General features: G+C 56.8%; 1 protein-coding gene across 4 annotated transcripts in view; it reads right to left on the reverse strand.

Annotated features, from left to right (window-relative positions):
* Nucleotides 1-6962: 6962 nt before the first annotated feature.
* Nucleotides 6963-21653, reverse strand: part of LOC142730503 (ATP-binding cassette sub-family C member 9-like) — a 41838-nt gene continuing 27147 nt past the window's right edge. Inside the window, exons 14-22 of one of the 4 annotated variants that reach the window (XM_075849350.1) lie at nt 21492-21612; nt 20974-21104; nt 18488-18566; nt 17325-17433; nt 16657-16760; nt 16106-16239; nt 14094-14156; nt 8631-8791; nt 7166-7251 (exon numbers count right to left, since the gene is read on the reverse strand). In XM_075849350.1, the coding sequence (XP_075705465.1) occupies nt 8654-8791; nt 14094-14156; nt 16106-16239; nt 16657-16760; nt 17325-17433; nt 18488-18566; nt 20974-21104; nt 21492-21612 (879 nt within the window). In that variant the 3' untranslated portion in view covers nt 7166-7251; nt 8631-8653. Of the gene's footprint in view, nt 7252-8630; nt 8792-14093; nt 14157-16105; nt 16240-16656; nt 16761-17324; nt 17434-18487; nt 18567-20973; nt 21105-21491; nt 21613-21653 lie in introns of those variants that run through there. The other 3 variants (XM_075849351.1, XM_075849352.1, XM_075849353.1) reach the window with 3 other exon arrangements.

Here is a 21653-nt window from a genome sequence, read left to right on the forward strand (position 1 = left end):
CTGCAGACGTCTGGAGACAGGACCTCCCTGCACCCGGAGAACCTGCAGACGTCTGAAGACGGGACCTCCCTGCACCTGAAGAACCTGCAGACGTCTGAAGACGGGACCTCCCTGCACCTGAAGAACCTGCAGACGTCTGGAGACGGGACCTCCCTGCACCCGGAGAACCTGCAGACGTCTGGAGACAGGACCTCCCTGCACTCGGAGAACCTGCAGACATCTAAAGATGGGACCTCCCTGCACCCGGAGAACCTCTAGACGTCTGGAGACAGGACCTCCCTGCACCCGGAGAACCTGCAGACGTCTGAAGACGGGACGTCCCTGCACCCGGAGAACCTGCAGACGTTTGGAGACGGCACCACCCTGCACCCGAAGAACCTGCAGACATCTGGAGACGGGACCTCCCTGCACCTACAGACCCTGCAAATGTCTAAAGACAGGACCTTCCTACACCTGGAGAACCTCCATGACATCTGGAGACGGGACCTCCCTGCACTCGGAGAACCTGCAGAGGTCCGGAGACTAGACAACCCTGCACCCTAAGGACCTACATGACGCCTGTAGATGTCTGAAGATGGGACCACCCCGCACCCGGAGAACATACAGCTGTCTGGAGACGGGACCTCTCTGCACCCGGAGAAACTTCAGATGTCTGAAGACGGGACCTTCATGCACCCGAAGAACCTGCAGACGTCTGGAGACAAGGCCTCCCTGCACCTGGAGAACCTGCAGATGTTTGAAGATGGGACCTTCCTGCACCCGGAGAACCTGCAGATCGGCACTCCCTGCACTGAAAGAACCCGCAGATGTCTTGAGACAGGACCTCCCTGCACACAGAGAACCTGCAGACGTCCGGAGATGGGACCTTCTTGCACCCGGAGAACCTGCAGATATTGGAATACGGGACCTATCCGCACCCGCAGAACCTGCAGACGTCTGGAGACAGAATCACCCTGCACCCGGGGAACCTGCAGATGTCCAAAGACCAGACCACCCTGCATCCAGAGAACCCGCAGATGTCTGAAGACGGGACCTCTCTGTACCCGGAGAACCTGCACACGTCTTGAGACAGGACTACCCTGCACCCAAAGAACCTGTAGACATCTGGAGATGGGACCTCGCTGCATCCGGAGAACCTGCAGACGTCTGGAGACGGGACCTCCCTGCACCCAAAGAACCTGTAGACATCTGGAGACGGGACCTCGCTGTATCCGGAGAACCTGCAGACGTCTGGAGACGGGACCTGCCTGCACCCGGAGAACCTGCAGACGTCTGGAGACAGGACTACCCTGCACCCGGAGAACCTGCAGACGTCTGGAGACGGGACTACCCTGCACCCGGAGAACCTGCAGACGTCTGAAGACGGGACCTCCCTGCACCCGGAGAACCTGCAGACGGGACCTGCCTGCACCCGGAGAACCTGCAGACGTCTGGAGACAGGACTACCCTTCACCCGAAGAACCAGCAGACGTCTGGAGACAGGACCTCCCTGCACCCGGAGAACCTGCAGGCGTCTGGAGACAGGACCTCCCTGCACCCGGAAAACCTGCAGGCGTCTGGAGACAGGACCTCCCTGCACCCGGAGAACCTGCAGACGTCTGAAGACGGGACCTCCCTGCACCTGAAGAACCTGCAGACGTCTGGAGACGGGACCTCCCTGCACCCGGACAACCTGCAGACATCAAAAGATGGGACCTACCTGCACTGGGAGAACCTGCAGACGTTTGGAGATGGCACCACCCTGCACCCGGAGAACCTGCAGACATCTGGAGACGGGACCTCCCTGCACCTACAGAACCTGCAAATGTCTAAAGACAGGACCTTCCTACACCTGGAGAACCTCCATGACGTCTGGAGACGGGACCTCCCTGCACTCGGAGAACCTGCAGAGGTCCGGAGACTAGACAACCCTGCACCCTAAGGACCTACATGACGCCTGTAGATGTCTGAAGATGGGACCACCCTGCACCCGGAGAACCTGCAGACATCTGGAGACGGGACCTCTCTGCACCCGAAGAACATACAGATGTCTGGCGACAGGACCTCCCTGCACCCTGAGAACCTGCAGACGTCTGGAGACAGGACATCCTTGCACCCGGAGAAACTGCAGATGCTTGAAGATGGGACCTCCCTGCACCCAGAAAAACTGCAGATGTTTGGAGATGGGACCTTCCTGCACCCGGAGAACCTGCAGATCGGCACTCCCTGCACTAAAAGAACCTGCAGATGTCTTGAGACGGGACCTCTCTGCACCCGAAGAACATACAGATGTCTGGAGACAGGACCTCCCTGCACCCTGAGAACCTGCAGACGTCTGGAGACAGGACATCCTTGCACCCGGAGAACCTGCAGATGTTTGAAGATGGGACCTCCCTGCACCCAGAAAAACTGCAGATGTTTGGAGATGGGACCTTCCTGCACCCGGAGAACCTGCAGATCGGCACTCCCTGCACACAGAGAACCTGCAGACGTCCGGAGATGGGACCTTCTTGCACCCGGAGAACCTGCAGATATTGGAATACGGGACCTATCCGCACCCGCAGAACCTGCAGACGTCTGGAGACAGAATCACCCTGCACCCGGGGAACCTGCAGATGTCCAAAGACCAGACCACCCTGCATCCAGAGAACCCGCAGACGTCTGGAGATGGGATCCCCTTGCACCCGGAGAACCTGCAGATGTCTGAAGATGAGACCTCTCTGTACCCGGAGAACCTGCACACGTCTTGAGACGGGACCTCCCTGCACCCAAAGAACCTGTAGACGTCTGGAGACGGGACCTCGCTGCATCCGGAGAACCTGCAGACGTCTGGAGACGGGACCTCCCTGCACCCAAAGAAACTGTAGACATCTGGAGATGGGACCTCGCTGCATCCGGAGAACCTGCAGACGTCTGGAGACGGGACCTCCCTGCACCCGGAGAACCTGCAGACGTCTGGAGACGGGACCTCCCTGCACCCGGAGAACCTGCAGACGTCTGGAGACGGGACCTCCCTGCACCCGAAGAACCTGCAGACGTCTGGAGACGGGACCTCCCTGCACCCGGAGAACCTGCAGACGTTTGGAGACGGGACCTGCCTGCACCCGGAGAACCTGCAGACGTCTGGAGACGGGACCTGCCTGCACCCGGAGAACCTGCAGACGTCTGGAGACGGGACCTGCCTGCACCCGGAGAACGTGCAGACGTCTGGAGACGGGACCTGCCTGCACCCGGAGAACCTGCAGACGTCTGGAGACGGGACTACCCTGCACCCGGAGAACCTGCAGACGTCTGGAGACGGGACCTGCCTGCACCCGGAGAACCTGCAGATGTCTGGAGACGGGACTACCCTGCACCCGGAGAACCTGCAGACGTCTGGAGACGGGACCTCCCTGCACCTACAGAACCTGCAAATGTCTAAAGACAGGACCTTCCTACACCTGGAGAACCTCGATGACGTCTGGAGACGGGACCTCCCTGCACTCGGAGAACCTGCAGAGGTCCGGAGACTAGACGACCCTGCACCCTAAGGACCTGCATGACGCCTGGAGATGTCTGAAGATGGGACCACCCTGCACCCAGAGAACCTGGAGACGTCTGGAGACAGGACCTCCCTGCACCCAAAGAACCTGCAGACGCCTGGAGACAAGGCCTCCCTGCACCCAGAAAACCTTTGGAGACGTTTGGAGACGGGACCTTCCTGCACCGGGAGAACATGCAGATCGGCACTCCCTGCACTTGAAGAACCTGCAGATGTCTGGAGACGGGACCTCCCCACCACCAGGGGGCAGTCTGTATACAGTGGTGTCAGTGTCCTCCGCACCACCAGGGGGCAGTCTGTATACACAGTGGTGTCGGTAACCTCCACACCACCAGGGGGCAGTCTCTATACACAGTGATGTCGGTGACCTCCGCTCCACCAGGGGGCAGTCTGTATACACAGTGGTGTCAGTGACCTCCTCTCCACCAGGGGGCAGTCTGTATACACAGTGGTGTCAGTGACCTCCTCTCCACCAGGGGGCAGTCTGTATACACAGTGGTGTCAGTCAATGTCTATACATAATTTGTAACTCCAAGAAAATTCTACACACGTCTGGAATGTGATGATGTAGTAACAGGGGTCTCACCGCTTAGACCCCCACCCATCAGTTTACAGGTAAGTAACACTGATAGATGTGAAGCCAGTTTTCCCCTCCTATTTGTGTATTGGGGTCTCTGGATCCCCTCCCCACCCCCCTCCTATGAGTAGCAGACACGATGGGGTTTGTCCACACAATTTCTACACCGTTTCCTGCGTTTTTCTCTATGTTGGGGGGGGGTCTCCTCTGATAAACGCAGCAATTCCGTCACTTTCACCAGACTGACAAATACCAAAACTACGAAGCGCAGGTCAAATTCTGCTCGGAATATTTACGCAGCGTCTGGACGAGCCCGGAATAAAAGGGTAAAATAAAACGATATCAGTTCTGTAACTTTCTATTATACTTTTTGAAGATCCCTGCTTGTTGTCAGTGAATGGGAACATTCTTGTTTGTATCCAGAGACTGAAAACCTTTCCTGACTTAATACTTCGCATAGCTAAGTGTTTGTTACAATGTATCAGTTTAGACCAGGGGTCTCCAACTCGGCCGGGTAAGTGGCCACATACAGAAAAAATTACTTTCAAATTTGATACATTACAAAATAATTGTTAATGAGTTATTTGAACTACAATAATAATAATCCTACGTTACTGTAATAATAGCGCTAGGTTTAAACTTACCGGAAATTTGCGTGTTTCCTCCACGTGCTTATTTCAACAATCCACTTTTACAGTTTGAGTGCCGCTCAGTGCAGGCCGGCCGCTCAGTTGGCAGCGTTTGGCAGACACACAAATGTCAAAATTAGGCAGCCCCTTTTTAGCCCTCCGCAGATGCTGCCACACACCCCCAGTAGATCGCTCCATTGGGGCTCCCTCTAGGAGTGGAATCCCCAGCCAGCGCGTTGCCGACGCTTTGGCCAGGGATTCCTCTGCTGGAGGAGCCCCTGATGTCACTGTTCATACACAGTGACGTCAGGGGATCTTCCTGGACCGGAATGTGATGTCAGGGGCAACCCCAGAGCCGGTGACTCTGCTCTGGGGAAGACTCTGACAAAACTGTCCATATATGGACAGCGATGTCAGGGAATTCCACAGAGTCCCGGAGCAGAGCCTATGCTAGCTGTGTCCCGCAGGCCGCAGATGACAGCCTCAGGGGCCGCGTGCTTGAGACCCCTGGTTTAGACAATCCTCTGAGAGCTAAAGCACAAATCTCTTTTCTGTCCAATTAGTTTGTTACAATGTATTAGTCTGGAGTCCATACAATTGTAACAAATCCTCAGCAGTGAGAAGAATTTATCTTTTACATCCAGCTGCTGAAAATATTAACGTTCCCAATCAGTGACCGCAAGCAAAGATCTTGAAAATGGTGATGAATCGAAACAAAATATTAGGCTGCAGCACTGCTCATTATATGATAAGAGCGCAGCGGAAGTGATCGGGCCGGCGACCCCCCGATCAGTCATCGGAGCAGAGATACGGCGCCCGCTACCACAGCTGGAGAGATCACCGCTTATCTAAACACGGAAAGTTCCAACAAAATACAAAAAAAACACACTTTTTATGATCAAACGAGACTGGAATTTCCATAGGGGGGGGCAAGTTCACAAGTAATTTATAGCCTGTGACCCCACCAAGATCAGCACACTCCTCTCCTGACATACTCTGTGCTGCTGGTGATCCTGCTCCTCCCACTATGTAACTCTCAGCCTGTCACCCCCCACATGATCAGCACACTCCTCTCCTGACATACTCTGTGCTGCTGGAGATCCTGCTCCTCCCACTATGTAACTCTCAGCCTGTGACCCCCCCAAGATCAGCACACTCCTCTCCTGACATACTCTGTGCTGCTGGAGATCCTGCTCCTCCCACTATGTAACTCTCAGCCTGTCACCCCCCACATGATCAGCACACTCCTCTCCTGACATACTCTGTGCTGCTGGAGATCCTGCTCCTCCCACTATGTAACTCTCAGACTGTCACCCCCCACATGATCAGCACACTCCTCTCCTGACATACTCTGTGCTGCTGGAGATCCTGCTCCTCCCACTATGTAACTCTCAGCCTGTGACCCCCCACATGATCAGCACACTCCTCTCCTGACATACTCTGTGCTGCTGGAGATCCTGCTCCTCCCACTATGTAACTCTCAGCCTGTCACCCCCCACATGATCAGCACACTCCTCTCCTGACATACTCTGTGCTGCTGGAGATCCTGCTCCTCCCACTATGTAACTCTCAGACTGTCACCCCCCACATGATCAGCACACTCCTCTCCTGACATACTCTGTGCTGCTGGAGATCCTGCTCCTCCCACTATGTAACTCTCAGCCTGTCACCCCCCACATGATCAGCACACTCCTCTCCTGACATACTCTGTGCTGCTGGAGATCCTGCTCCTCCCACTATGTAACTCTCAGCCTGTCACCCCCCACATAATCAGCACACTCCTCTCCTGACATACTCTGTGCTGCTGGAGATCCTGCTCCTCCCACTATGTAACTCTCAACCTGTGACCCCCACACACATGATCAGCACACTCCTCTCCTGACATACTCTGTGCTGCTGGAGATCCTGCTCCTTCCACTATGTAACTCTCAGCCTGTCACCCCCCACATGATCAGCACACTCCTCTCCTGACATACTCTGTGCTGCTGGAGATCCTGCTCCTCCCACTATGTAACTCTCAGCCTGTCACCTCCCACATGATCAGCACACTGCTCTCCTGACATACTCTGTGCTGCTGGAGATACTGCTCCTTCCACTATGTAACTCTCAGCCTGTCACCTCCCACATGAGCAGCACACTCCTCTCCTGACATCCTCTGTGCTGCTGGGCACTCTGTCACTTGCCTCTCCACCCTGATAACTATGATCTCCGGTGAAGCAATAAAGGGGACGCGTCGTTTTCTTGAAATCTGTGATCAAACCTTTATTCTTAGTGCGATACAAATGCCGGAGACGTAGAAATTCTCGTTTCTTCTCATGCGTTTCATAAATAGAAAATATAAACACTTCATATAAAAAGCTAGAAAAATACTTCACGCTGTTTATAAAGCGTCACATGTCGGCGCGGACAAAGGAGGCGAAGATCCCGTCCTGCGCCAGGAGACTCTCCGGGGTATCGTACTCCAGAATGTTCCCCCGACGCATCACGATCACCAGGTCTGCGGTGAGGATGGTGTGAACCCGGTGCTGCGGAGAAACAGAGCGTGAGGCCATGACAGGAGGAGTCGTAGGGAGGCCGGGCGAGGGGAGAGTCATGTCACTGGGTCGGGGGAGAGTCATGTCGCTGTGTCGGGGGAGAGTCATGTCGCTGTGTCGGGGGAGAGTCATGTCGCTGTGTCGGGGGAGAGTCATGTCGCTGGGTCGGGGGAGAGTCATGTCGCTGGGTCGGGGGAGAGTCATGTCGCTGGGTCGGGGGAGAGTCATGTCGATGGGTCGGGGGAGAGTCATGTCGCTGGGTCGGGGGAGAGTCATGTCGCTGGGTCGGGGGAGGGTCATGTCGCTGGGTCGGGGGAGAGTCATGTCGCTGGGTCGGGGGAGAGTCATGTCGCTGGGTCGGGGGAGAGTCATGTCGCTGGGTCGGGGAGAGTCATGTCGCTGGGTCGGGGGAGAGTCATGTCGCTGGGTCGGGGGAGAGTCATGTCGATGGGTCGGGGGAGAGTCATGTCGCTGGGTCGGGGGAGAGTCATGTCGCTGGGTCGGGGGAGGGTCATGTCGCTGGGTCGGGGGAGGGTCATGTCGCTGGGTCGGGGGAGGGTCATGTCGCTGGGTCGGGGGAGGGTCATGTCGCTGGGTCGGAGGAGAGTCATGTCACTGGGTCGGCGGAGAGTCATGTCACTGGGTCAGGGGCCCCTATCAGTACTAGATAACAGCCCCCTCCCTCTCCTGCAGCTGCACATGTGGAGCAGACAAGTGTGGGGGGGGGGGGGGGGGGGAGTCCTGCAGATTTTGGGGCATTTCCTTCCCTCTGCTGTTATTTGCTCTCGCATGGTGATGAGTGGGCGGGCGCTTCTATGTGTGATGTCAGCCAATTACATGTCTCTTTTCTGCGGCTCCACCTCCCCTCTCACAGCACGCAGCCTCACAGAAAGAGAGAGCGATAGAGAAGGAAAGAGGGAAGCTGCAGCTGCATCCCCTCCTCCCCTCTCACAGCACGCAGCCTCACAGAGAGAGAGAAGCTGCATCCCCCTCCTCCGTGTTTTACACTAGATGGATTTCTTGATGACTGAGGAGGTTGCAGGCAGGGAGAGGGGCCTTCAGGCTGCTGGAAATGAGTGGAGGAGAGGAGTATATAGATGAGGAGGAGGGATGTATTACAGCGATATTACATGTGAGATGTGTCTGGTTGCTGGGACTGTTCTCCTATGGCTGCGGCTCCCCCCACAGTTACAGGTGCATCTCAGTATTACAGGTGCCTTGTTGGTGAATCTCCTTTTTTTAGGCTCCATAGTCTTATATAGGGGAATATGGCGGAGATAGCCCCGGGGTGACTCACTATGTATAGGGGTCTGCAGGGGGTGGACCTGTGTGTACAGTGCGGATATAAGAGTATTACAGGGTCATCGTACCAGACAGACAGCAGTGACTCAATCTACTTGTGACTCTTGACCAGAAAGGTAAAGAGACCGTCCGGGTTGGAGAGGAGCGCGGTCGCCGAGTCATTCTCTGTCAAAATACCCTCGGAAAAGACCAACACCAGGTCTGCAGCCAAGATGGTGGACACCCGGTGCTACAGGACAGAGAAGAGAGAGACACAGGAGAGAAGAGACAGGCGCGTCACCTCAGACACAGGAGAGAAGAGAGAGACACAGGAGAGAAGAGACAGACGCGTCACGTCAGAGAGACACAGGAGAGAAGAGAGAGACACAGGAGAGAAGAGACAGACGCGTCACGTCAGAGAGACACAGGAGAGAAGAGAGAGACACAGGAGAGAAGAGACAGGCGCGTCACCTCAGACACAGGAGAGAAGAGAGAGACACAGGAGAGAAGAGACAGACGCGTCACGTCAGAGAGACACAGGAGAGAAGAGACAGACGCGTCACCTCAGAGAGACAAGAGACACAGGAGAGAAGAGACAGACGCGTCACGTCAGAGAGACACAGGAGAGAAGAGAGAGACACAGGAGAGAAGAGACAGACGCGTCACGTCAGAGAGACACAGGAGAGAAGAGAGACACAGGAGAGAAGAGACAGACACGTCACGTCAGAGAGACACAGGAGAGAAGAGAGAGACACAGGACAGAAGAGACAGACGCGTCACGTCAGAGAGACAGCAGAGACACAGGAGAGAAGAGACAGACGTGTCACCTCAGAGAGACACAGGAGAGAAGAGACAGACGTGTCACCTCAGAGAGACACAGGAGAGAAGAGACAGACGCGTGACCTCAGAGAGACACAGGAGAGAAGAGAAAGACGCGTCACCTCAGAGAGACACAGGAGAGAAGAGACAGACGCGTCACCTCAGAGAGACAGCAGAGACACTGGAGAGAAGAGACATACGTGTCACCTCAGAGAGACACAGGAGAGAAGAGACAGACGCGTCACCTCAGAGAGACAGCAGAGACACATGAGAGAAGAGACAGACGTGTCACCTCAGAGAGACACAGGAGAGAAGAGACAGACGTGTCACGTCAGAGAGACACAGGAGAGAAGAGACAGACGCGTCACCTCAGAGAGACAGCAGAGACACATGAGAGAAGAGAAAGACGCGTCACCTCAGAGAGACAGCAGAGACACAGGAGAGAAGAGACAGACGCGTCACCTCAGAGAGACACAGGATAGAAGAGAGAGACACAGGAGAGAAGAGACAGACGCGTCACCTCAGAGAGACACAGGAGAGAAGAGACAGACGCGTCACCTCAGAGAGACACAGGATAGAAGAGACAGACGCGTCACCTCAGAGAGACACAGGAGAGAAGAGACAGACGCGACACCTCAGAGAGACAAGAGACACAGGAGAGAAGAGAGAGACACAGGAGAGAAGAGACAGACGCGTCACGTCAGAGAGACACAGGAGAGAAGAGAGACACAGGAGAGAAGAGACAGACGCGTCACCTCAGAGAGACAGCAGAGACACTGGAGAGAAGAGACATACGTGTCACCTCAGAGAGACACAGGAGAGAAGAGACAGACGCGTCACCTCAGAGAGACAGCAGAGACACATGAGAGAAGAGACAGACGTGTCACCTCAGAGAGACACAGGAGAGAAGAGACAGACGTGTCACGTCAGAGAGACACAGGAGAGAAGAGACAGACGCGTCACCTCAGAGAGACAGCAGAGACACATGAGAGAAGAGAAAGACGCGTCACCTCAGAGAGACAGCAGAGACACAGGAGAGAAGAGACAGACGCGTCACCTCAGAGAGACACAGGATAGAAGAGAGAGACACAGGAGAGAAGAGACAGACGCGTCACCTCAGAGAGACACAGGAGAGAAGAGACAGACGCGTCACCTCAGAGAGGACACAGGATAGAGAGACAGACGCGTCACCTCAGAGAGACAAGAGACACAGGAGAGAAGAGACAGACGCGTCACCTCAGAGAGACACAGGAGAGAAGAGACAGACGCGACACCTCAGAGAGACAAGAGACACAGGAGAGAAGAGACAGATGCGTCACCTCAGAGAGACAAGAGACACAGGAGAGAAGAGACAGACGCGTCACCTCAGAGAGACACAGGAGAGAAGAGACAGACGTGTCACCTCAGAGAGACACAGGAGAGAAGAGACAGACGCGTCACCTCAGAGAGACAGCAGAGACACAGGAGAGAAGAGACAGACGTGTCACCTCAGAGAGACACAGGAGAGAAGAGACAGACGCGTCACCTCAGAGAGACAGCAGAGACACATGAGAGAAGAGAAAGACGCGTCACCTCAGAGAGACAGCAGAGACACAGGAGAGAAGAGACAGACGCGTCACCTCAGAGAGACACAGGATAGAAGAGAGAGACACAGGAGAGAAGAGACAGACGCGTCACCTCAGAGAGACAGCAGAGACACAGGAGAGAAGAGACAGACGCGTCACCTCAGAGAGACACAGGAGAGAAGAGACAGACGCGTCACCTCAGAGAGACACAGGATAGAAGAGACAGACGCGTCACCTCAGAGAGACAAGAGACACAGGAGAGAAGAGACAGACGCGTCACCTCAGAGAGACACAGGAGAGAAGAGACAGACGCGTCACCTCAGAGAGACAAGAGACACAGGAGAGAAGAGAGAGACACAGGAGAGAAGAGACAGACGCGTCACGTCAGAGAGACACAGGAGAGAAGAGAGACACAGGAGAGAAGAGACAGACGCGTCACGTCAGAGAGACACAGGAGAGAAGAGAGAGACACAGGACAGAAGAGACAGACGCGTCACGTCAGAGAGACAGCAGAGACACATGAGAGAAGAGAAAGACGCGTCACCTCAGAGAGACACAGGAGAGAAGAGACAGACGCGTCACCTCAGAGAGACAGCAGAGACACATGAGAGAAGAGACAGACGTGTCACCTCAGAGAGACACAGGAGAGAAGAGACAGACGTGTCACGTCAGAGAGACACAGGAGAGAAGAGACAGACGCGTCACCTCAGAGAGACAGCAGAGACACATGAGAGAAGAGAAAGACGCGTCACCTCAGAGAGACAGCAGAGACACAGGAGAGAAGAGACAGACGCGTCACCTCAGAGAGACACAGGAGAGAAGAGACAGACGCGTCACCTCAGAGAGACACAGGATAGAAGAGACAGACGCGTCACCTCAGAGAGACACAGGAGAGAAGAGACAGACGCGTCACCTCAGAGAGACAAGAGACACAGGAGAGAAGAGAGAGACACAGGAGAGAAGAGACAGACGCGTCACGTCAGAGAGACACAGGAGAGAAGAGAGACACAGGAGAGAAGAGACAGACGCGTCACGTCAGAGAGACACAGGAGAGAAGAGAGAGACACAGGACAGAAGAGACAGACGCGTCACGTCAGAGAGACAGCAGAGACACAGGAGAGAAGAGACAGACGCGTCACCTCAGAGAGACACAGGAGAGAAGAGACAGACGCGTCACCTCAGAGAGACAGCAGAGACACAGGAGAGAAGAGACAGACGCGTCACCTCAGAGAGACACAGGATAGAAGAGAGAGACACAGGAGAGAAGAGACAGACGCGTCACCTCAGAGAGACAAGAGACACAGGAGAGAAGAGACAGACGCGCCACCTCAGAGAGACACAGGATAGAAGAGAGAGACACAGGAGAGAAGAGACAGACGCGCCACCTCAGAGAGACACAGGAGAGAAGAGACAGACGCGTCACCTCAGAGAGACAGCAGAGACACAGGAGAGAAGAGACAGACGCGTCACCTCAGAGAGACACAGGATAGAAGAGACAGACGCGTCACCTCAGAGAGACACAGGAGAGAAGAGACAGACGTGTCACCTCAGAGAAACACAGGAGAGAAGAGACAGACGCGTCACCTCAGAGAGACAGCAGAGACACATGAGAGAAGAGACAGACGTGTCACCTCAGAGAGACACAGGAGAGAAGAGACAGACGTGTCACGTCAGAGAGACACAGGAGAGAAGAGACAGACGCGTCACCTCAGAGAGACAGCAGAGACACATGAGAGAAGAGAAAGACGCGTCACCTCAGAGAGACAGCAGAGACACAGGAGAGAAGAGACAGACGCGTCACCTCAGAGAGACACAGGATAGAAGAGAGAGACACAGGAGAGAAGAGACAGACGCGTCACCTCAGAGAGACACAGGAGAGAAGAGACAGACGCGTCACCTCAGAGAGACACAGGATAGAAGAGACAGACGCGTCACCTCAGAGAGACACAGGAGAGAAGAGACAGACGCGTCACCTCAGAGAGACAAGAGACACAGGAGAGAAGAAACAGATGCGTCACCTCAGAGAGACAAGAGACACAGGAGAGAAGAGACAGACGCGTCACCTCAGAGAGACAGCAGAGACACAGGAGAGAAGAGACAGACGCGTCACCTCAGAGAGACACAGGATAGAAGAGACAGACGCGTCACCTCAGAGAGACACAGGAGAGAAGAGACAGACGCGTCACCTCAGAGAGACACAGGATAGAAGAGAGAGACACAGGAGAAAAGAGACAGACGCGTCACCTCAGAGAGACAAGAGACACAGGAGAGAAGAGACAGACGCGCCACCTCAGAGAGACACAGGATAGAAGAGAGAGACACAGGAGAGAAGAGACAGACGCGCCACCTCAGAGAGACACAGGAGAGAAGAGACAGACGCGTCACCTCAGAGAGACAGCAGAGACACAGGAGAGAAGAGACAGACGCGTCACCTCAGAGAGACACAGGAGAGAAGAGACAGACGCGTCACCTCAGAGAGACACAGGAGAGAAGAGACAGATGCGTCACCTCAGAGAGACAAGAGACACAGGAGAGAAGAGACAGACGCGCCACCTCAGAGAGACAGCAGAGACACAGGAGAGAAGAGACAGACGCGTCACCTCAGAGAGACACAGGAGAGAAGAGAGAGACACAGGAGAGAAGAGACAGACGCGTCAGCTCAGAGGAGACACAGGATAGAAGAGACAGACGCGTCACCTCAGAGAGACACAGGAGAGAAGAGACAGACGCGCCACCTCAGAGAGACAAGAGACACAGGAGAGAAGAGAAAGACGCGTCACCTCAGAGAGACACAGGAGAGAAGAGACAGACGCGTCAGCTCAGAGAGACACAGGAGAGAAGAGACAGACGCGTCAGCTCAGAGAGACACAGGAGAGAAGAGACAGACGCGTGACCTCAGAGAGACACAGGAGAGAAGAGACAGACGCGTCACCTCAGAGAGACACAGGAGAGAAGAGACAGACGCGTCACCTCAGAGAGACAGCAGAGACAGCGCGACACCTCAGAGAGACAGCAGAGACAGCGCGACATGTGTGACGGAACCTCCACTCTAACGAGACCTCAGGATTATTTACTAACATATGAACGTGACAGCGGAGACACGCGGCACCTCGGGGGTTATATTCCTCGCCCGTCAGCCCCCCGGGTACTCCCCTCCCCCGTACTTACTGCAATAGTCACTACCGTGCGGTCAGCGAACGCCGTCATCACCACCTTCTGCAGAATATTTTCCTGCGCAGAGAAGCAGAATACAGTGTATCAGGCAGAAATCCGTCACATCCCATAGTAACCGCTCATCGTTTTATGGGGGCTCGTCTGACCGCGCAGACACATTGGGGCTCATGTAGGGAAAATGTTGTTCTAATGTAAAATGTATAAATGGCGCAGAAGCGGCTCCGGCCAGTGACACGGAGGTAAGTAAATCCCAATACACCCGGAATGTGTCGGAGGCCCCGCCCATCGCCCAGGAATGTGTCGGAGGCCCCGCCCATCGCCCAGGAATGTGTCGGAGGCCCCGCGACTTAAAGAGGAGCGGTCGCTTCTGTATTATTAAATCCTTGTATTCCCCATAAAATAACAATTTTGGATTAGGTTTTATTACAATTGTGCATTGTGCCGTTCCTCTGTTACTCCTCCTAGAAATTTATGAATGAATTGACATCTGGGTGTAAACATTCTCCTTGTCAAAGGGGGTGACGGACACTGATTGGCAATGGTCAGACTGTATGGACACACCCCCAACTGGTAACACCAATATGCCAATGTATTTACAAATTTCTAGGAGGAATAACAGAGGAATGGCACAATGTAGAGTCCTAGGAAAAGGTGAAAACTGATGTCAGGAGAGGCGACGGGTCCTCATTACAGTGAACCTCCCTCCAAATAAACCTTCATGACCCTTCCTCTGCGCCATGACAAGAGCCGGCAGATCCTCCTGCTCCCCCGCTGCGCATCCTCCTGTGCGTGCCCTCCTCCTGTGCGCGCCCTCCTCCTGTTCCCCCGCTGCGCCTCCTCCTGCGTGCGCCCTCCTCCTGCTCCCCCGCTGCGCCTCCTCCTGCGCGCGCCCTCCTCCTGCTCCCCCACTGCGCCTCCTCCTGCGCGTGCCCTCCTCCAGCTCCCCCGCTGCGCCTCCTCCTGTTCCCCCGCTGCGCCTCCTCCTGCTCCCCCGCTGCGCCTCCTCCTGCGCGCGCCCTCCTCCTGCTCCCCCGCTGCGCCTCCTCCTGCGCGCGCCCTGCTCCTGCTCGCGCCCTCCTCCTGCTCCCCCGCTGCGCCTCCTCCTGCTCGCGCCCTCCTCCTGCTTCCCCGCTGCGCCTCCTCCTGCGCGCGCCCTCCTCCTGCTCCCCCGCTGCGCCTCCTCCTGCGTGCGCCCTCCTCCTGCTCCCCCGCTGCGCCTCCTCCTGCTCCCCGCTGCGCATCCTCCTGCGCGCGCCCTCCTCCTCCTCCGCTGCGCGCGCCCTCCTGCTCCCCCGCTGCGCCTCCACCTGCTCCCCCGCTGCGCCTCCACCTGTTCCCCCGCTGCGCCTCCACCTGTTCCCCCGCTGCGCCTCCTCCTGCGCGTGCCCTCCTCCTGCTCCCCCGCTGCGCCTCCTCCTGCGCGCGCCCTCCTCCTGCTCCCCCGCTGCGCCTCCTCCTGCTCCCCGCTGCGCATCCTCCTGCGCGCGCCCTCCTCCTCCTCCCCCGCTGCGCGCGCCCTCCTGCTCCCCCGCTGCGCCTCCACCTGCTCCCCCGCTGCGCCTCCTGCTCCCCCGCTGCGCCTCCACCTGTTCCCCCGCTGCGCCTCCTCCTGTTCCCCCGCTGCGCCTCCTCCTGTTCCCCCGCTGCGCCTCCTCCTGCGCGTGCCCTCCTCCTGCTCCCCCGCTGCGCCTCCTCCTGCGCGCGCCCTCCTCCTGCTCCCCCGCTGTGCCTCCTCCTGCGCGTGCCCTCCTCCTGCTCCCCCGCTGCGCCTCCTCCTGCGCGCGCCCTCCTCCTGCTCCCCCGCTGCACCTCCTCCTGAGCGCGCCCTCCTCACGTTCTCTATGGACTCCTTGTTTTTTGACTCTTGTGGGTTTCCCGAGCCCTCACAGTAAATGTGGCTGATAGCAGAGAGCAGAAGATTGGCGCAGCAGGGGGAGCGGGAGGATTGGTGAAGGACGCGGGGGGTGACATCATGTGACTGAGACGGCGGGTGGTGCGGAGCTCACGGTGGCCATGTCGATGGAGGCGGTGGCCTCGTCCATGATGAGGATGCTGCTCTTCCGGACGAACGCTCGGGCCAAGCAGAAGAGCTGCCTCTGACCGACGCTGAAGTTCTCACCGCCCTCCGTCACCATGGCGTCTGCAGAACGGGGACAAAACAACGGCATTCCTTACATTCAATACAGAAGAATAAAACCGCCGCAACGTCCCGGCCCATGTACGGGGGTCCCCGGAGTGTCCGGCACAAACGCAGGAACGGGGGGGGGGGGGGGACGGACCCATAAAGTGCGCCATGTTTTTTTTGGATCATTTACGGTTTTTCAGAACAATCTTTAGGTGTTTGGCGCCGCTGGTCTCTATGGGAATAACGGATGAAATGTGCGACTGCATGTGGTGTCGCTGACGGAGCCGGGGCTGCAGATCGTCAGGCGTGTCGCGGCCCCGTCTCCCGCTCCTCGTCTTTTAGGTCTTCCAGTTTTCCGCTTCTATTCCTTCCTTTAAATGGAGAAGTGCGCGGCTCCTCCGCACGTGACGCCCCTCCCCCGAGCGCACATACCTAGACCTCCCGGCAGAGCCTTCACCAGGTTCTTGAGCTGCGCGATCTCCAGCGCTTCCCAGAGCCGGTCGTCTGTGCACTTACATTCCGGATCCAAGTTCAGCCTGTACATGAAACAGAAGCGCTGATTGCAGTCACAGCAGCACAGAGGAATTGTGCAAACGTCTCTGCGCGGGACGTTAACACAACATTCCTGCTGCCTCCGTCACAGAGACATTCAGGGGAAGGACGGAGACCAGATGCAGTGCTACATAACACACTGTAACGAGGGAAATAAGCAGCTCAGGAGCATTAAAGGGCCAGTAACACTAAAGTCCAGAGGTTATAACAGCGCAGCCGCTTATCAGAGGAGCAGCCGCTTATCAGAGGAGCAGCCGCTTATCAGAGGAGCAGCCGCTTATCAGAGGAGCAGCCGCTTATCAGAGGAGCAGTCGGAATCAGTCACATACAGATGTAGCAGTGCTGGAATTGTTCCTTTGTACAGTGTGATAACTCAGAAGGTTTATTTGCAGTCCTATGTAACCCCCCAACAGAAGAATAATCCCCCATTACCAAAAACCAGTCGCCCCAAAAATGTAAAATCTCAAAATGAAAAATACAAAGTGCTGTACAAGTGATCGCTGCGCCGGCCTTAGTGTTATATTATACACCCCAGACCCCCCACTTACCGTATAGAGCCGCTGAACAGCACGGGGTCCTGGAGGATGATGGAGAGCCGGGAGCGCAGCGTGTGCAGCGGGATCCGAGCGATGTCCAGTCCATCAATGATGATGGATCCTACACAAAAATATGGAGAGAAAAAAACATAAATAAAAAGTTCTGGACCCGTCGCCCGATTATCACCATGTGACCCGACCCCCCGGAAACAACTGAGCAACCGGCCGAGGTCCGGACATGCTGGGAGTTGTAGTACTAATTAACCACATCAACCCTTGCGGCGGCAACGAGGCCCGTGGAGCGGGGGGACCCCTGATTAGTTTGGCCCTTTTCATGGTAATATCCGGCGCAGGTCACCCCTGCCCACAGACCCCAAACACAACACTCAGAAAAACCTGTAACCTCCGCACTGGAGACCCCACAACTGCACCGACACCCCCATAATACACCCCCCCATAATACACCGCGCCGACACCCCCATAATACACCGCGCCGACACCCCCATAATACACCGACCCCCCCATAATACACCGCGCCGACACCCCCATAATACACCGCGCCGACACCCCCCATAATACACCGCGCCGACACCCCCCATAATACACCGCGCCGACACCCCCATAATACACCGCGCCGACACCCCCATAATACACCGCGCCGACACCCCCCATAATACACCGCGCCGACACCCCCATAATACACCGCGCCGACACCCCCCATAATACACCGCGCCGACACCCCCCATAATACACCGCGCCGACACCCCCATAATACACCGCGCCGACACCCCCATAATACACCGCGCCGACACCCCCCATAATACACCGCGCCGACACCCCCCATAATACACCGCGCCGACACCCCCATAATACACCGCGCCGACACCCCCATAATGCATTGCTCTCTGAGGGGGAGCGGCATTTCCTTTATCAAGCTTCTAAAACTATAACTCCCACAATGCACCACATCCTCTGTGGAGACACTGAACCAGCAGGGGGCAGCGTGGTTCTGCAGCCTGAGAGCTAACAGGAAATCAGCAGAACTGTAGATTTACAAAGCCCCTCCCCCTCATGTCATTAACCGGAATCTCGGCGCCCGGAACGTGGGAACTTATTTGCGGCGCGAGATTTCAGGTTTTACTCGGATGTGTGAACAAGAAATAATATGAACCAACCGTCAAATATATCGACCATCCTGAAGAACGCCAGGGACAAGGACGATTTACCGCTCCCCGTGCGGCCGCAGATCCCGACCTGAGGAGAGAAGGAATCGCACAACACGTAACGCACAGCGAGAACTTCACAAACAACGATCCGGATTCCTCCAGAACATCTCAAATAAAAAATGGAGCAACTTTACAAATAGTCTTATCCACAGCTCCGATACAGACCTATGTGTCTCCATGGCAACAGACTACAAACAAACCCCGTGTAGTCTGATCCTGCAGTCTGATCTCCCCTGCATCATACTGACCCCCAGAATGTTAGTATTAGGGGACCTCGTAGTCTGTTACCATGGAGACACATAGTTCTGTATCGGAGCTGAACGTGTCAATGCATTATAGATACTGAGAACGTTCCCTAGAAATCTCAGCCCCTGAATCGCATCTTGGTCTCCTACGTGGGTAACAGAGTCCAGAGGGGCGAACCCTCAGCTGTTCATATAATGGGGTAGAAGCTGCGTTGTAGAATTACACCCCTCCTAGCTCCCTACTCCCCTGCCCTTGTGTCAGTCTTCACTGTAGTGCTGGAATTTTATTCATGAACCAGGGAACGCCCCCCCCCCCAGATACTGGAAGCTGCAGAGAAGGGATTGTGGCTACAAACGATAAGCTGAATCCATGACATAGAATCCATGACATAGAATACGGCTGTGTGTGTGGTTACGGGGGGGTAGCTGGCGGCTGGGTGTGTGGTTACGGGGGGGTAGCTGGCGGCTGGGTGTGTGGTTACGGGGGGTAGCTGGAGGCTGGGTGTGGCTACGGGGGGGTAGCTGGTGGCTGGGTGTGTGGTTATGGGAGGGGTAGCTGGAGGCTGGGTGTGGCTACGGGGGGGTAGCTGGCGGCTGGGGGTGTGGTTACAGGGGGGTAGCTGGCGGCTGGGTGTGTGGTTACGGGGGGGTAGCTGGCAGCTGGGTGTGTGGTTACGAGGAGGGGTAGCTGGGTGTGTGGTTACGGGGGGGGGGGTAGCTGGCGACTGGGGGTGTGGTTACGTGGGGGTAGCTGGCGGCTGGGTGTGTGGTTACGGGGGGTAGCTGGCGGCTGGGTGTGTGGTTACGGGGGGGTAGCTGGCAGCTGGGTGTGTGGTTACGGGAGGGGTAGCTGGGTGTGTGTTTACGGGGGGGGTAGCTGGCGACTGGGGGTGTGGTTACGTGGGGGTAGCTGGCGGCTGGGGGTGTGGTTTCTGGGGGGGGTAGCTGGCAGCTGGGTGTGTGGTTACGGGGAGGGGTAGCTGGGTGTGTGGTTACAGGGGGGGTTGCTGGCGGCTGGGTGTGTGGTTACGGGGGGGTAGCTGGCGGCTGGGGGTGTGGTTTCTGGGGGGGGGTAGCTGGGTGTGTGGTTACGGGGGGGGGGGGGTAGCTGGCAGCTGGGTGTGTGGTTACGGGGAGGGGTAGCTGGGTGTGTGGTTACGGGGGGGGGTAGCTGGCGACTGGGGGTGTGGTTACGGGGGGGTAGCTGGCGGCTGGGGGTGTGGTTTCTGGGGGGGGGTAGCTGGGTGTGTGGTTACGGGGGGGGGTAGCTGGCAGCTGGGTGTGTGGTTACGGGGAGGGGTAGCTGGGTGTGTGGTTACGGGGGGGGGTAGCTGGCGGCTGGGTGTGTGGTTACGGGGGGGTAGCTGGGGGTGTGGTTTCTGGGGGGGGGTAGCTGGGTGTGTGGTTATGGGGGGGGGGTAGCTGGTGACTGGGGGTGTGGTTACGGGGAGGGGTAGCTGGCGGCTGGGGGTGTGGTTTCTGGGGGGGGGTAGCTGGGTGTGTGGTTACGGGGGGGGGTAGCTGGCAGCTGGGTGTGTGGTTACGGGGAGGGGTAGCTGGGTGTGTGGTTACGGGGGGGGGGTAGCTGGCGACTGGGGGTGTGGTTACGTGGGGGTAGCTGGCGGCTGGGGGTGTGGTTTCTGGGGGGGGGTAGCTGGGTGTGTGGTTACGGGGGGGGGGGGGGGTAGCTGGCAGCTGGGTGTGTGGTTACGGGGAGGGGTAGCTGGCGGCTGGGTGTGTGGTTACGGGGGGGTTGCTGGCGGCTGGGTGTGTGGTTACGGGGGGGTAGCTGGCGGCTGGGGGTGTGGTTACGGGGGGGGGGTAGCTGGCGACGGGGTGTGGTTACGGGGGGGTAGCTGGCGGCTGGGGGTGTGGTTTCTGGGGGGGGGTAGCTGGGTGTGTGGTTACGGGGGGGGGGGGGTAGCTGGCGGCTGTGTGTGTGGTTACGGGGGGGTAGCTGGCGGCTGGGGGTGTGGTTTCTGGGGGGAGGGGTAGCTGGGTGTGTGGTTACGGGGAGGGGTAGCTGGGGGTGTGGTTACGGGGGGGGTAGCTGGCGGCTGGGTGTGTGGTTACGGGGGGTAGCTGGCGGCTGGGGGTGTGGTTTCTGGGGGGGGGTAGCTGGGTGTGTGGTTATGGGAGGGGTAGCGGTTCTGCTCCCGGTTTGCCCCTGTGCAGTTTTGGGCGCCGCACCTTCTGCCCCGGCTTGATATTCGCCTTCACGTGTTTCAGCACCGGCTTCAGGTTGCTCTCGTATCGCACGCACAAGTCGCTGATCTTGATCTCTCCGTCCTTCGGCCAGTCGTCCGGCACTTGCTGCGAATCTGGAATCAGGTCAAACATAGAGAAGATTTACAAAGAGGTAACACAAAGCGGCACCGCATCGCACCGCGCCATAAATCAGCAGCTTTGGCGCGGTTTGCCCCGTGGAAACCTGGGATCTCGCTGCCGCCTCGCGATGATGTCATCACATATTTTATGGAGAACTTTATTCCATTATTCGGCAGGAAAATTGTGTAAAAAGGGCAAAACCGCGGGCGTGAGCGGAACTCAACATTCTCGTGGAGGTTTTTATGATGAAACAGCTAAAAGCAAGCGCGAGTACCGGGTGACCGCGCCGGACAGCGCCATTCTGAAGAAGTGTGAGGAATAAAGCTGCCCCTCCCCCGCATGAAGTAAATATAGCAGAGCCCGTGAGCGTCATACTGTACCCATCGTCCCCTCGTAACACTCAGATTCGATGTTCAGGAAACTGTTCACCTTCTTCACCGCGCCAATCTGAACCTCCAAATCCGCCAGATTCCTCACCACCCAGTTCAGGTAGTTCGTTACCTACAGAATGTGGGGGAGACGCAGCGACAGCTCCATCAACT

The sequence above is a fragment of the Rhinoderma darwinii genome, unplaced genomic scaffold, assembly GCF_050947455.1.
Source record: "Rhinoderma darwinii isolate aRhiDar2 unplaced genomic scaffold, aRhiDar2.hap1 Scaffold_750, whole genome shotgun sequence".
In the NCBI taxonomy this organism is placed as follows: Eukaryota; Metazoa; Chordata; class Amphibia; order Anura; family Rhinodermatidae; genus Rhinoderma; species Rhinoderma darwinii.